We start from the raw sequence: 16016 nt of genomic DNA, 5'->3' as shown, positions 1-16016 counted from the left end.
TGACCATTAATCCTGTACTCAGTCTTCTGGTTTGTCATGTGAGGCCCCTTGGGTAAGAGTGACCATAATATGGTGGAATTCTTCATTAAGATGGAGAGTAACATAGTTAATTCAGAAACAAAAGTTCTGAACTTAAAGAAGGGTAACTTTGAAGGTATGAGACATGAATTAGCTTCGACTGGCAAATGATACTTAAAAGGGTTGATGGTGGATATGCAATGGCAAGCATTTAAAGATCGTATGGATGAACTACAACAATTGTTCATCCCAGTTTGGCAAAAGAATAAACCAGGGAAGGTAGTGCTCCCGTGGCTGACAAGGGAAATTAGGGATAGTATCAAGTCCAAAGAAGAAACATATAAATTAGCAAAAAAAAAGCGGCACACCTGAGGACTGGGAGAAATTCAGAGACCAGCAAAGGAGGACAAAGGGCTTAATTAGGAAAGGGAAAAAAGATTATGACAGAAAGCTGGCAGGGAACATAAAAACTGACTGTAAAAGCTTTTATAGATATGTAAAAAGAAAAAGATTGGTCGACAAATGTAGGTCCTTTAGTCAGAAACAGGTGAATTGATCATAGGGAACAAAGACATGGCAGACCAATTGAATAACTACTTTGGTTCTGTCTTCACTAAGGAGGACATAAATAATCTTCCGGAAATAGTAAGGGACCGAGGGTCTAGTGAGATGGAGGAACTGAGGGAAATACATGTTAGTAGGGAAGTGGTGTTAGGTAAATTGAAGGGATTAAAGGCAGATAAATCCCCAGGGCCAGATGGTCTGCATCCCAGAGTGCTTAAGGAAATAGCCCAAGAAATAGTGGATGCATTAGTGATAATTTTTCAAAACTCCTTAGATTCTGGATTACTTCCTGAGGATTGGAGGGTGGCTAATGTAACCCCACTTTTTAAAAAAGGAGGGAGAGAAAAACCGGGGAATTATAGACTGGTTAGTCTGACATCGGTGGTGGGGAAAATGCTAGAGTCGATTATCAAAGATGTGATAACAGCACATTTGGAAAGAGGTGAAATCATCGGATAAAGTCAGCATGGATTTGTGAAAGGAAAATCATGTCTGACGAATCTTATAGAATTTTTTGAAGATATAACTAGTAGAGTGGATAGGGGAGAGCCAGTGGATGTGGTATATTTAGATTTTCAAAAGGCTTTTGACAAGGTCCCACAGGAGATTAGTGTGCAAACTTAAAGCATACGGTATTGGGGGTATGGGGGGATGTGGACAGAGAATTGGTTGGCAGACAGGAAGCAAAGAGTGGGAGTAAACGGGACCTTTTCAGAATGGCAGGCAGTGACTAGTGGGGTACTGCAAGGCTCAGTGCTGGGACCCCAGTTGTTTACAATATATATCTTAATGATTTAGATGAGGGAATTAAATGCAGCATCTCCAAGTTTGTGGATGACACAAAGCTGGGCGGCGGTGTTAGCTGTGAGGAGGATGCAGAGTGACTTGGATAGGTTAGGTGAGTGGGCAAATTCATAGCAGATGCAATTTAATGTGGATAAATGTGAGGTTATCCACTTTGGTTGCAAGAACAGGAAAACAGATTATTATCTGAAAGGTGGCCGATTAGGAAAAGGGGAGATGCAACGAGACCTGGGTGTCATTGTATATGAGTCATTGAAGGTGGGCATGCAGGTACAGCAGGCGGTGTAAAAGGCAAATGGTATGTTGGCATTCATAGCAAAAGTATTTGAGTACAGGAGCAGGGAGGTTCTACTGCAGTTGTACAAGGCCTTGGTGAGACCGCACCAAGAATATTGTGTGCAGTTTTGGTCCCCTAATCTGAGGAAAGACATTCTTGCCATAGAGGGATACAGAGAAGGTTCACCAGATTGATTCCTGGGATGGCAGGACTTTCATATGAAGAAAGACTGGATCAACTAGGCTTATACTCACTGGAATTTAGAAGATTGAGGGGGGATCTTATTGAAACGTATAAAATTCTAAAGGGATTGGACAGGCTACATGCAGGAAGATTGTTTCCGATGTTGGGAAAGTCCAGAACGAGGGGTCACAGTTTAAGAATAAAGGGGAAGCCTTTTAGGATCGAGATGAGGAAAATCTACTTCACACAGAGAGTGGTGAATCTGTGGAATTCTCTGCCACAGGAAACAGTTGAGGCCAGTTCATTGGCTATATTTAAGAGGAAGTTAGATATGGCCCTTGTAGCTAAAGGGATCGGGGGTATGGAGAGAAAGCAGGTACGGGGTTCTGAGTTGGATGACCAGCCATGATCATTCTAAATGGCGGTGCAGGCTTGAAGGGCCAAATGGCCTACTCCTGCACGTATTTTCTATGTTTCTATGTTTCCAAAATGCATCACCACATAATCTAAATCTAAATGCATCACCTAAATATCATTTACAAAAATTAAAAAATGATGGAGGTCCTGCTTTGCTTAATTTAAGAATCTATTACTGGGCAGTCAATATACGTTAAATGTGTTTTTAGTTATTTTGGGTTGATAGAGATGAACGACCACCTTGGGCTGATTTGGAATTGAATGCTGTGAAACAGTTTCACTTAACCTCATTATTAGGAGCTTCTTTACCTGTACAACTGGCCAAAATTACTAATTTAAATTCATATCCTATGATTAAGCAGTCATTACGAATTTGGTTCCAGTTTTCTAACTTTTTTAATCTTAAAATATTTAAACATTTTAGTTTAATTTAACAAAATTATTTATTTAAACCTTCATAAGTGCTCCTACTTTTCTTTTTTGGAGGAATAAAGGGGTTTATTCCTTCATGGATCTGTTCCAGGATGGATGATTGATGTCATTTGAGAAATTAGTAACTAAATACTCTCTCACATTCACACTTCCTGCAATATCTTCAGGTCAGTCACTTATTACAAAACTACTTAAGTAATTTTCCAAATATACAAGATTCTGACCTGTTAAGATATCATTTTAAAAGTGAATCCTTTAGTGAAGGGTTTTATTGGGAAAATTTATAATTTATTGTTAGAACAGCATAATTACCCTTCACTTAAGATTAAGCAAGATTGGGAGAGAGAGCTTAACATGACCCTGATAACAGAAGATTGGTTGCGGATTTTGAAGTTGGTTAACTCTTTTTCGATCTGTACTAATCACTCTCTAATTCAATTTAAAATTGCATATTGTTACCATCTAACAAAAGGAGAGACTGTCTAAAATGTTTTCTAATGTTGATATTCAGTGTGACAGATGTAAAACCGAGACAGCTACATTGACACATACGTTTTGGTCGTGTTCTGTAATGAAACATTTTTGAAAGTCTATTTTCTCTACAATTCCTAAAGTTTTAAAAATTAATTTACAACCTAATAAATTGACAGTTTTATTTGGTATAGTCACTCAATATTTCCGAGGGGGGAAAGCGAAGGAGAGTAGACAGGTAGTGCAGAACACGTCAGTAGCCATTCCCCTGAATAATAAGTTTACCGTCCTGGATACTGTTGGTGAGGACGACCAACCAGGTGTGAGCCACGGTGGCAGGGCCTCTGGCACTGAGTCCGACCCTGTGGTGCAGAAGGATGGGACGGAGAAGAGGAGAGCTGTCGACATTGGAGACTCTATAGTCAGGGGAGCAGACAGGAGATTTTGTGGATGTGAGAAGCAAACCCGCATGGTTTGTTGCCTTCCGGGTGCCAGGGTCCAGGATGTCTCTGACGGGGTGCATGACATCCTGGTATGAGAGGGAAAGCAACCAGAAGTCGTGATATATGTTGGGACCAACGACATAGGCAGGAAGAAGGATGAGTTCCTGAATTGTGAGTTTTGGGACTAGGCAGAAGGCAGAAGAACAGGACCTCAAGGGTGGCGTTCTCAGGATTGCTGCCAGTACTACGTGATAGTGATGATAAGAATTGGAGGAGTTGAATGCGTGGCTGAGGAGTTGGTGCAGGGGGCAGGGTTTTAGATTTTTGGACCACTGGGATCTCTTCTGGGGAAGGTGGAACCTGTATAGATTGGATGGGTTGCACCTGAACTCGAGGGGGAGCAATATCCTTGCTGGTAGGTTTGCTAGCATGGTTCGGGAGGGTTTAAACTAATTTGCAAGGGGGATGGGACCCAGAGCAATAGAGCAGTGAAAGAAGTGCATGGAGTAAAGCCAGATCTAACATATAGAGAGGCTTTGAGGAAAGAGCAGCAGAATAAACGGTATAAAGGTAGTAAGGTAGAAGGGCTAAAGTGTGTGTAATTCAATGCAAGAAGCATCAGGAACAAAGGTGATGAACTGAGATCTTGGATACATACATGGAATTATGCTGTAGTGGCCATTACGGAGACTTGGCTGGCACCAGGGCAGGAATGGATTCTCAATATTCCTGGATTCCAGTGCTTTAAAAGGGATAGAGAAGGGGGAAAAAGAGGAGAAGGGGTGGCATTACTCGTCAGGGATACTATTACAGCTGCAGAAAGGGTGGGTAATGTAGCAGGATCCTCTTTTGAGTCAGTATGGGTGGAAGTCAGGAACAGGAAGGGAGCGGTTACTCTACTGGGGGTATTCTATAGGCCCCCTGGTAGCAGCAGAGATACCGAGGGGCAGATTGGAAGGTAGATTTTGGAAAGGTGCAAAATTAACAGGGTTGTTATCATGGGTGACTTTAACTTCCCTAATATTGATTGGCACTTGATTAGTTCCAAGGGTTTAGATGGGGCCGAGTTTGTTAAGTGTGTCCAGGATGGATTCCTGTCATAGTATGTTGACAGGCCGACTAGGGGGAAAGCCATACTAGATCTAGTATTAGGTAACGAACTAGGTCAGGTCACAGATCTGTCAGTGGGTGAGCATCTGGGGGACAATGATCACCGCTCCCTGGCCTTTAGCATTATCATGGAAAAGGATAGAATCAGAGAGGACAGGAAAATTCTTAATTGGGGAAGGGCAAATTATGAGGGAATAAGGCTAGAACTTGCAGGTGTGAACTGGGATGATGTTTTTGCAGGGAAATGTACTATGGACATGTTGTCGATGTTTAAGGATCTCTTGCAGGATGTTAGGGATAAATTTGTCCCGGTGAGGAAGATAAAGAATGGTAGGGTGAAGGAACCATCAGTAACAAGTGAGGTGGGAAATTTAGTCAGGTGGAAGAAGGAGGCATACATGAGGTTTAGGAAGCAAGCATCAGATGGGTCTATTGAGGAATATAGGGTAGCAAGAAAGGAGCTTAAGAAGGGGCCGAGAAGAGCAAGAAGGGGGCATGAGAAGGCCTTGGCGAGTAGGGTATAGGAAAACCCCAAAGCATTCTTCAATTATGTGAAGAACAAAAGGATGACAGGAGTGAAGGTAGGACTGATTAGAGATAAAAGTGGGAAGATGTGCCTGGAGGCTTTGGAAGTGAGCGAGGTCCTCAATGAATACTTCTCTTCGGTATTCACCACTGAGAGGGAACTTGATGACGGTGAGGACAATTTGAGTGAGGTTGATGTTCTGAAGCATGTTGATATTAAGGGAGAGGAGGTGTTGGAGTTGTTAAAATACATTAGGACAAATAAGTCCCCGAGGCCTGACGGAATATTCCCCAGGCTGCTCCACGAGGCAAGGGAAGAGATTGCTGAACCTCTGGCTAGGATCTTTAGACAATAGACAATAGGTGCAGAAGTAGACCATTCGGCCCCTCGAGTCTGCACCGCCATTCTGAGATCATGGCTGATCATTCACTATCAATACCCAGTCCCTGCCTTGTCCCCATAAACCTTGATTCCCCTATCCATCAGATATCTATCTAGCTCCTTCTCGAAAGCATCCAGAGAATTGGCCTCCACCATCTTCCGAGGCAGTGCATTCCACACCTCCACAACTCTCTGGGAGAAGTTCTTCCTCAACTCTGTTTTAAATAACTGACCTCTTATTCTCAATCCATGCCCTCTGGTACTGGACTCTCCCAACATCTGGAACATATTTCCTGCCTCAATCCTATCAAATCCTTTAATTATCTTAAACGTTTCAATCAGATCCCCTCTCAATCTCCTCAATTCCAGTGTGTACAAGCCCAATCTCTCCACGTAAGACAGCCCTGCCATCCCAGGAATCAACCTAGTGAATCTACGCTGCACTTCCTCAATTGCCAGAATGTCCTTCCTTAAACCTGGAGACCAAAACTGTACACAATATTCCAGGTGTGGTCTCACCAGGGCCCTGTACAAATGCAAAAGGACATCCTTGCTCTTGTACTCAATTCCCCTTGTAACAAAGGCCAACATTCCATCTGCCCTCTTCACTGCCTGTTGCACTTGCTCATTCACCTTCATTGACTGATGAACTAGGACTCCTAGGTCTCTTTGCATTTCTCCCTTACCTACCATTCAGACAATACTCTGCCCTCTTGTTCCTGCTTCCAAAGTGGATAACTTCACATTTATTCACATTGAATGACATCTGCCAAGTATCTGTCCACTCACCCAGCCTATCCAAGTCTCCCTGTATTCTCCTAACGTCCTTTTCGCATGTCACACTGCCACCCAGTTTAGTATCATCAGCAAACTTGCTGATATAGTTTTCAATGCCCTCATCTAAATCGTTGACATAAATCGTAAAGAGCTGTGGTCCCAATACAGAGCCCTGTGGTACCCCACTAGTCACATCCAGCCAGTCCGAGAAACACCCATTCACTGCTACCCTTTGCTTTCTATCTGCCAACCAGTTTTCTATCCATGTTGAAACCCTGCCCCCAATGCCATGAGCTCTGATTTTACTCACCAATCTCCTATGTGGCACCTTATCGAATGCCTTCTGAAAATCTAGGTACACAACATCCACTGGCTTACCCTCGTCCTCGTGTTACATCCCTGTTACACCCTCAAAAAACTCCAACAGATTAGTCAAGCATGATTTGCCCTTGGTAAATCCATGCTGGCTCAGCCTAATCCTATTACTGCCATCAAGATGTGCCACTATCTCGTCCTTAATAATGGACTCAAGCATCTTCCCCACGACTGACGTTAGGCTAACAGGGCGATAGTTCTCCGTTTTCTCCTTCCCTCCCTTCTTGAAAAGTGGGACAACATTAGCCACTCTCCAATCTTCAGGAACTGATCCTGAATCTAAGGAACATTGGAAAATGATTACCAATGCATCCGCAATTTCCTGAGCCACCTCTTTTAGAACCCTCGGATGCAGACCATCTGGACCCGGGGATTTATTAGCCTTCAGTCCTACCAGTCTACTCATCACAGTTTCTTTCCTAATGTCAATCTGTCTCAATTCCTCTGATATCTTATGACCCTGGCCCATCCATACATCTGGGAGATTGCTTGTGTCCTCCCTGGTGAAGACAGATCTAAAGTATGCATTAAATTCTGTTGCCACTTCCCTGTTTCCCATAACAATTTCTCCCAATTCATTCTTCAAGGGGCCAACATTGTTCTTAACTATCTTCTTTCTCTTCACATAGCTAAAAAAGCTTTTGCTATCCCCTTTTATATTCCTGGCTAGACTGAGCTCATACCTGATTTTTTCTCTCCGTATTGCTTTTTTAGTTAAGATCTGCTGTTCCTTAAAACTTTCCCAATCATCTTAGCCCTGTCATACTTCTTTTTCTTTAATGCTATACAATCTCTGACTTCCTTTGTCAACCACTGTGGCCCCTTCCCCCTCTTTTCCCCCTTCCTTCTCATTGGAATGAACTGCTTTTGCATCTTTTGTATTATGCCCAAGAATATCTGCCACTGCTGATCCACTGTGTTTCCTGCCAGGGCATCCGCCCATTTAACTTTGGCCAGCTCCTCCCTCATGGCTCCGTAGTCTCCTTTATTTAATTGCAACACTGACACCTCTGACCTGCCCTTATCCCTCTCAAATTGTAGATAAAAACTTATCATGTCATGATCACTACTTCCTAATGGCTCCTTTACTTCAAGATCACTTATCAATTCCTGTTCATTACACATCACCAAGTCCAAAATAGCCTCGTTCCTGGTTGGCTCAAGCACAAGCTGTTCCAAAAATACATCCCTTAGACACTCCACAAACTCCCTATCCTGGGGTCCAGCACCTACCTGATTCTCCCAGTTCACCTGCATGTTGAAATCTCCCATAACGACTGCATTACCTTTAGCACATGCCAATGTTAACTCCCTAATCAACTTGTACCCAATATCCACGCTACTGTTTGGGGGCCTGTACACAACACCCATTAGGGTCTTTTTACCCTTACTGTTCCTCAGCTCAACCCACACAGACTCTACTTCTCCTGTTCCTAAGTCACCCCTTGCTAAGGACTGAATCCCTAACAGGGCCACCACACCCCCTCTTCCCATATTTCTGTCTCTACGATAGCACGTATACCCTGGTACACCCAATTCCCAGGCCTGATCCCCTTGCAGCCATGTCTCCGTTACCCCAACAATATCGTAGTTCCCCATTTTCATCTGAGCTTCAAGCTCATCTGTCTTATTTCTGACACTACACGCATTCAAGTATAGAATTCTTAGCCCATTCCTCCTCTCTTTGCTTAAAACACTGTCTATTCTACCTAACCCAGCTCCTTGAACTTCCATCGGGCTAACTGCACCTTGAATTTTGATGACCTTCTCAAGATCACCCAAACCTTCTACACATTTAACCCCATGCTCCTTCTGACCAACCCTCTGCACATGTAACTTTTCCAACACATGTTCTGTCCTTGTTGTCCACAGGAATGGTACTGGAGGATTGGAGGGAGACGAATGTTGTCCCCTTGTTCAAAAAAGGTAGTAGGGATAGTCCAGGTAATTACAGACCAGTGAGCCTTATGTCTGTGGTGGGAAAGCTGTTGGAAAAGATTCTTAGAGATAGGATCTATGGGCATTTACAGAATCATGGTCTGATCAGGGACAGTCAGCATGGCTTTGTGAAGGGCAGATCGTGCCTAACAAGCCTGATAGAGTTCTTTGAGGAGGTGACCAGGCATATAGATGAGGGTAGTGCAGTGGATGTCATCTACATGGATTTTAGTAAGGCATTTGACAAGGTTCCACACGGTAGGCTTATTCATAAGGTCAGAAGGCATGGGATCCAGGGAAGTTTGGCCAGGTAGATTCAGAATTGGCTTGCCTGCAGAAGGCAGAGGGTCGTGGTGGAGGGAGTACATTCAGATTGGAGGGTTGTGACTAGTGGTGTCCCACAAGGATCTGTTCTGGGACCTCTACTTTTTGTGATTTTTATTAACGACCTGGATGAGGAGGTAAAAGGGTGGGTTGGCAAGTTTGCAGATGACACAAAGGTTGGTGGTGTTGTAGATAGTGTACAGGATTGTCAAAGAATCCAGAGAGACATGGATAGGATGCAGAAGTGGGCTGAGAAGTGGCAGATGGAGTTCAACCCAGACAAGTGTGAGGTGGTACACTTTGGAAGGACAAACTCCAAAGCAGAGTACAAAGTATATGGTAGGATACTTGGTAGTGTGGAGGAGCAGAGGGATCTGGGGGATACATGTCCACAGATCCCTGAAAGTTGCCTCACAGGTAGATAGGGTAGTTAAGAAAGCTCATGGGGTGTTAGCTTTCATAAGTCGAGGGATAGAGTTTAAGAGACGCGATGTAATGATGCAGCTCTATAAAACTCTAGTTAGGCCACACTTGGAGTATTGTGTCCAGTTCTGGTCGCCTCACTATAGGAAGGATGTGGAAGCATTGGAAAGGGTACAGAGGAGATTTACCAGGATGCTGCCTGGTTTAGAGAGTATGGATTATGATCAGAGATCAAGGGAGCTAGGGCTTTACTCTTTGGAGAGAAGGATGAGAGGAGACATGATAGAGGTGTACAAGATATTAAGAGGAATAGACAGAGTGGACTGCCAGTGCCTCTTCCCCAGGGCACCACTGCTCAGTACAAGAGGACATGGCTTTAAGGTAAGGGGAGGGAAGTTCAAAGGGGATATTAGAGGAAGGATTTTCACTCAGAAAGTGTTTGGTGCGTGGAATGCACTGCCTGAGTCAGTGATGGAGGCAGATACACTAGTGAAATTTAAGAGACTACTAGACAGGTATATGGAGGAATTTAAGGTGAGGGGTTATACGGGAGGCAGGGTTTGAGGGTCGGCACAACATTGTGATGTAATGTGCTGTACTATTCTATGTTCTATGTAATATATTCATGGTATTTCTCCATCAGACCAACATGTAATTGCATTTGTTACAGTATTGGCCAGAAGGGCTATTTTGTTGAAATGGAAAGATGTTTCTGCTCCTACTTTGATACAATGGTTCTCTCAGGTGATGTTATGCCTTAGTTTGGAGAAAATCAGAAGTCGAACTTTCGATCCTTGATTTGATTTTGAGAAAAGATGGGGTTCATTCGCCCGCTACTATCATTTGATTTGTGTTAATTAATATGGTTTCCTTCCAAATTTTTTAAAGTGGATTTGAGTTGGCAGATTGATATGTTTTTTTTCAATGGAAACTTTTATGATGTATAGCTCCGGGGTTGTGCTCCCAATGGGTTTTTTGTTTGTTTTTTTTTTCAGTTAGTAGGGGTTCTTTTTTTTTCCTTCTTCTTCCTTCAAAAGAATATTCTTAACTCTTTATTTCTCTTATTATTATTGACATATTGCTTAGCTTTGTTAATCAGTTATTTACTAATTTAATTCTTTATTGTATATAATGACATATTGACTTAATGTATCTTTTTTGTTAATCTTCAATAATAATTAATAAAAAGATTTTTTAAATGAAAATTTAATAGAGGTATACAAAATTATGAGAGGTATGGATAGGGTAAATGCAAGTAAGCTGACTGCACTGAGGTTGGGTAGGACTACGAGATGTAATGGGTTAAGGGTGAAAGGTGAAAAGTTTAAGGGGAACATGAGGGGAATCTTCTTCACCCAGAGGGTCATGAGAGTGTGAAATGAACTGCTAGAGAAAGTGGTAAATGTGAGCTCGCTTTCAACAGGTACAGAGGGCTATGATCCAGGTGCACGTCGATGGGAGTAAATGGTTAGGCTCAGAATAGATGAGCCAAAGGGCCTGTATCTGTGCTGTTCTTTTCCCTAAGGTATCTAAATCTACCAGTGCATCAGGCAACACATTACAAATACTGACCATACTGTAAAAAAACTAGCGCCTCACATCTCCTTTGAAATTGCCCTCCCCACCTTAAATTGTATGCCCTCTGATATTAGACTTTTCAGCCCTGGAAAAGAGATACAGTCTCTCTGCTCTATCTATGCTGCTCAATCTTTCAAACCTCTATTGGATATCCCCTCAGCTTCCGCCGCTTCAGAGAAATCAGCCCAAGTTTGTCCAACTTCTTGTTATAGCACCCTAAACCAGGCAGTATCCTGGTACACTCGTGTACACCTTCCCCAAAGCCTTGACACCCTTCCAATAATGGGGCAAGCAGAGCTATATGCAACAGTCTATGTGTAGCCTAACTAGAGTTTTATAAAGCTGCAGCATAACTTCCGGACTCAATTCCTCGACTAATAAAGACAAAAATGCTATATGTTTTCTTAAACACCCTATCAACCTGTGCAGCCACTTTCAAGAAGCTATGAACTTAGACCCCAAGATCCCCCTGCTTATTAACACTGGAACAAGTCAAAACGTATTTGTCACTTTGCATTTGACCTACCAAGGTGCACACTGCATTTGGCTGATTAAACTCCATCTGCCATGTCTGCAACTGATCTATACTCACCGTATTCTTTGACAGTCTTCTGTGCTATCCACCACACCACCAATCTTCATACTACCTGTAGACTTACTAACTCAACCATCTACATTTGCATCCATGTCATTTATACACATCATGAACAGCAAAGGCTGGAGTACAGATTCCTGTGGAACACCACTAATCACAGACCTCCAGCAAGAACAAGTCACTTCAACCACTACCTCTATGGACAGGCCAGTTCTGAATCCAAACAGCCAAGCTATCATGGATCTTATGCATCTTAAACTTCTGGATGAGTCTCCATGATGGCCCTTGTCAAACGCCTTACCCTACTGCTCATGTAGATAACATCCACCACTCTGTCTTCATCAATTTTCCTTGTAACCTTGTCAGAAAACTCAATCAAATTAGTTGATTCTGAGGGACATAGAGGGGGCAGACAGGCAGACTCCTTTTCTCCCCAGGGCAGGGGAGTCTGGAACTAGAGCATCCAGATTTAAGAGAAGAAAGAAATTTAAAAGAGACTTGACTGGTGAATATTTGGAACAATGGCAAAGGAAGTAGGTGAGGCAGATATAACTACAACTTTTAAGAGGCATTTAGGCAGGTACATAAATAGAGGTTAGATAGGATATCCAAATCCTCAAAAAGGAGTAAATAAGATTTAAGTTTAGTTAGAGTAGGCTGAAATGGAATATGTAACTGGGTTAGAGATTAGAACACTGGTGTACGAATTCAGCGAATATATTTAGAGATCATGAATTCTGCATCTAAGATAAGCCAAGGGACAAACTGCAGGAAACCTAAAATGAACTATAAGACTGATTCACCCTACTGATATAGGAAGCCCCTCTGAGCAACTACATAATGCTATCAATTTCTAAGATTCCCATGGTGGAAACCAATGAGGCAATGGTGTAATTCCATGCACTGCAAATTTCTCTACAGTGCTCATGTGCTTCCAATCAAATCTTAAAGTTTATGGTCCAAGTCCATGTAACAACTCTGAAGAATGCAGAAAATTCAACAAGGGAAAACATCTAGGTCAGTCTAGAACCTCAGAAATATAAAAGATAACATTTTACCATCACAGCAGCTCTGCTCCTCCAAGAGGACTGCAACCCTGTCATAGGGTTTGAAAGCTAGTATATCTCCATGGCCAGGAGGGCTAGGCTGACTGGAGTCAAGCCTTTGTGCTTTGGCTCTTGGTATGGTCACCCATACCAAACAAGTCAAAGGGTAAAGGCCAGACTGAGTGGTCCACTGGTCCTGCAGGTTCGGGGGTTCAGCTCAGGGCCAAGAACCCTGAATGATCAAAAAAAAAATGCTGTTATGCAAACACCAAAGAAGATGGAGCACCTTTATTAGTGCCCTAAGTGTCAGCAGCGCAACGGGCATTAAGTATGTAGTAGTTCTGCTACTGAATGAGTATACCAGAGGACCAGTTCAAATCCCAGTACTGCAGCTTGTTACTTCAAGATTTAAAAAAAATATAAAATAAGATAGTATCTAATTCATGCAAAGCAATAATGAAGCTATAGGACTGAGTTAACTCATTAGGTTTCATGTTTTAAGCATTGGTCCAAGTCCATGCAAGAAACGACTGACTCTTAAGCATGAAAACCATGTTCCTAAGTTACGTCCGCCAGAAGAAGCCAGATCTCCCAGTGGCCACCCATTTTAATTCCATTTCCAATTCCCATTCTGATATGCCAATCCATGGCTTCCTCTGCTGCTGCAATGAGGCCACACTCAAGTTGAAGAGCAACACCTTGTATTCCACCTGGGTACCCTCAAACCCAGAGAATCAATTTCTCGAAATTCTGGTAATCCCCCCCCACCCGCCCCCAAGCGCTTCACCATTCCCATCCCCCTTTCCCTCTCACCTCATCTCCTCACCTGCTTGCCTACCCATTGCCACTCTCTAGTGCTCCTTCATCTTTTTTTCTCCATGGCCTTCTGTCCTCTCTTAGCAGACTCTCCCTTCTCCAGCCATGTTTCACTTTTCACCAATCAACTTCCCAACTCTTTAATTCATCCCTGCCCCTCCCAGTTTCACCTATCACCTGCGTTACTTTCTCCCCGCCTCCAACCTTTTAAATCTACTGATCTTTTTCCCTCCAGTCCTGCCGAAGAATCTCTGCCCGAAATGGCCACTGTACTTTTTTCCATAGATGCTGCCTGGCCTGCTGAGTTCCTCCAGCATTTTGTGTGTGTTGCTGGAGGAAGTCAATGGGTGGGGCTGCGTGTGTGCGCATGTGCCTGTGCTGTGCGGACGTGGAGAGAGGGCTGGGGTTCGGAAGAAATATCACTGTTTTGGGCTGAGACTCTACATCTCCATGACTGGCTTTTAACTGCTCTGTGAAACATCCCAGTTTACATCACAGTTGAGGAAGTACCAAAAAGGAGATCAACAATAAATGCTTATCTCAGCATTAATATGGGAAACTACTAAACATTTAATGCAAGTCTGAATCTTCTTTCTCCAATAATGTAATTAGCAATAGAACAAAAGGTATCGCAGTTCGGCCACCAAGCACTTTTCTTCAATGATGTAATTAGCTATGGAACAAAAGTACCACCATTTGACCACCAAGCAGATAACTACAGTACTTACATCTGTTTCTTGATGTAGTCTTTGAGCAACTTTTTGTCCATAGTGTACAGCTCCGCACTGCTCTGATTGTCATAGTAATAGATGATATCACCACCATATTTTGGCCTGTACAATCCATCATTTCCATCTGCATTTGCATTGTAAGTGTAATGGTAGTCAAAGTGAGCTGAAACAAGGAAATTAACTTAAATATTTGGTTAAAGAATCTGGTAGTACACCATCTTACAGTGTGAAATATGGAATTGGGATAAATATGGAAAGATAATACATTAACCAAGAGCAGACTACCTTTTACGGTTAGCCTTGAGCAGAGTGCAGATATCAGGTTCAGAAAATGTATTAAACCAACTGAAAAGGTTGAGCTGTTTGGTTCTCTTGTCTGTCAGATGTCTCATTGGCTCTTTCCTTCTACCAATGAGGTCCAGGCTGCACTGTACTAATCTGATCTGCAATTCTTTTCAAACCAAAGTCATCAGTTCATCTAAGAACAATTAGTAGATAGCAAGGCTTTGTCAAGGGCCTGCATGGTTAGCTGGTGCAAATGGTGAAATCACTTGGGATCCAGGGTAAGCTAACTAATTTGAAGCAAAATTAGTTTCGGGGAAGGAGTCAGAAGGTGGTAGTGGAGGGTTGTTTCTCAGATTGGAGAACTGTTGCCAGTGGTGTACACAGGGATTGGTGCTGGGTCCACAATATTAATGATTTGGATCTGAATCTAAGTGGTATGGATATGTGGAAGACAGCAAAATTGATGAAAAGGGTAGCCTTGGTTACAACAGAATCCAGATTCACTAGGAAACTGTGCAAAGGTATGGCAGATGGAGTTTAATTCAGACAGGTGTAAGGTGATCCATTTTGGAAAGTTAGACGAGGAACTACACAGTAAATAACAGATCCCCAGAGAAAAGACCTGGGTTAAAGGCAGATAGTTCTCTGAAAGTAGCAGCACAGGAAGATAACATAGTGAAGACAGCATTAAGAATGTCTGCTTTCATCGGATGGGTCAAGACCATAAGACCGGCAAATATGACATTCGGCCATCTCTGGATCTTGGCTAAAGGATGGCTACCATTGAGAGCTGAATGTCCAAGGATATGCAGTGTATCGGAAAGATAGGTTAGTAGGCAGAGGAAGTGGTGTAACTCTGTGTAGAAGAAATAATATTAAATCATACACAGGATTGGAAGGTGTAGTCTCTGAGTTAAGAAATGGGAAGGGTAAAAGGACCCTTGTATACTGGCCTCCCAAACAGCAGCCGGGATATGGATTACAAACTACAGCAGGAGATAGAAAAGGTGTGTCAGAAAGGCAATGTCATGATAATCATTGGGGATTTTAACATTAAAATGGATTGAGAAAACCAGGTCAGTACTGGACCACAAGAGAGAGAATTTGTAGAACGTCTCAGGGTTGGCTTTTTGGAACGGCTTGTTGTTGAGCCCATTAGGGGATCGGCTGTTCTGGATTGGGTGTTGTGTAATGATCTGGAGGTGATACGAGAGCTTAAGGTTAAGGAACCCTTAGAGAACAGCGATCACAATATGATCGAGTTCATATTTAGAGGGGAAAAAAATAAAACCTGATATGTCGGTATGTCAGTGGAATAAAGGAAATTACAATGGCATGAGAGGGGAACTGTGCGAAGTTGACTGGAAAGGGACATCTGCAGGAAGGACAGCAGAGCAGTAATGGCTGGAGTTGTTGCAAAAAATGAGGGAAGTGCAAGACAGATATATTCCAAATTTGAAGAAATTTTCAAAGGGAAGAAGGACGATATTGTGATTAACAAG

At 42.8% G+C, this 16016-nt stretch overlaps 2 protein-coding genes across 4 annotated transcripts in view; both read right to left on the bottom strand.

Moving 5' to 3' along the window:
* Positions 1 to 9451, bottom strand: part of LOC132405715 (uncharacterized) — a 321522-nt gene extending 312071 nt beyond the window's left edge. The window contains exon 1 of the mRNA XM_059990755.1: positions 6633 to 9451. Coding sequence (XP_059846738.1) covers positions 7493 to 8512 — 1020 coding nt within the window. The 5' untranslated portion in view covers positions 8513 to 9451 and the 3' untranslated portion in view covers positions 6633 to 7492. The remainder of the gene's footprint in view (positions 1 to 6632) is intronic.
* The window catches only part of larp1 (La ribonucleoprotein 1, translational regulator), a 236116-nt gene that overhangs the window by 103030 nt on the left and 117070 nt on the right, over positions 1 to 16016 (bottom strand). For all 3 annotated transcript variants that reach the window (XM_059990743.1, XM_059990745.1, XM_059990744.1), the window contains exon 8: positions 14227 to 14392. In XM_059990743.1, coding sequence (XP_059846726.1) covers positions 14227 to 14392 — 166 coding nt within the window. The remainder of the gene's footprint in view (positions 1 to 14226; positions 14393 to 16016) is intronic.

Source organism: Hypanus sabinus, chromosome 15, assembly GCF_030144855.1.
Source record: "Hypanus sabinus isolate sHypSab1 chromosome 15, sHypSab1.hap1, whole genome shotgun sequence".
Taxonomy (NCBI): Eukaryota; Metazoa; Chordata; class Chondrichthyes; order Myliobatiformes; family Dasyatidae; genus Hypanus; species Hypanus sabinus.
The sequence above is the reverse complement of the archived record's forward strand: the minus strand, read 5'-3'. Positions and strand labels throughout refer to the sequence as shown.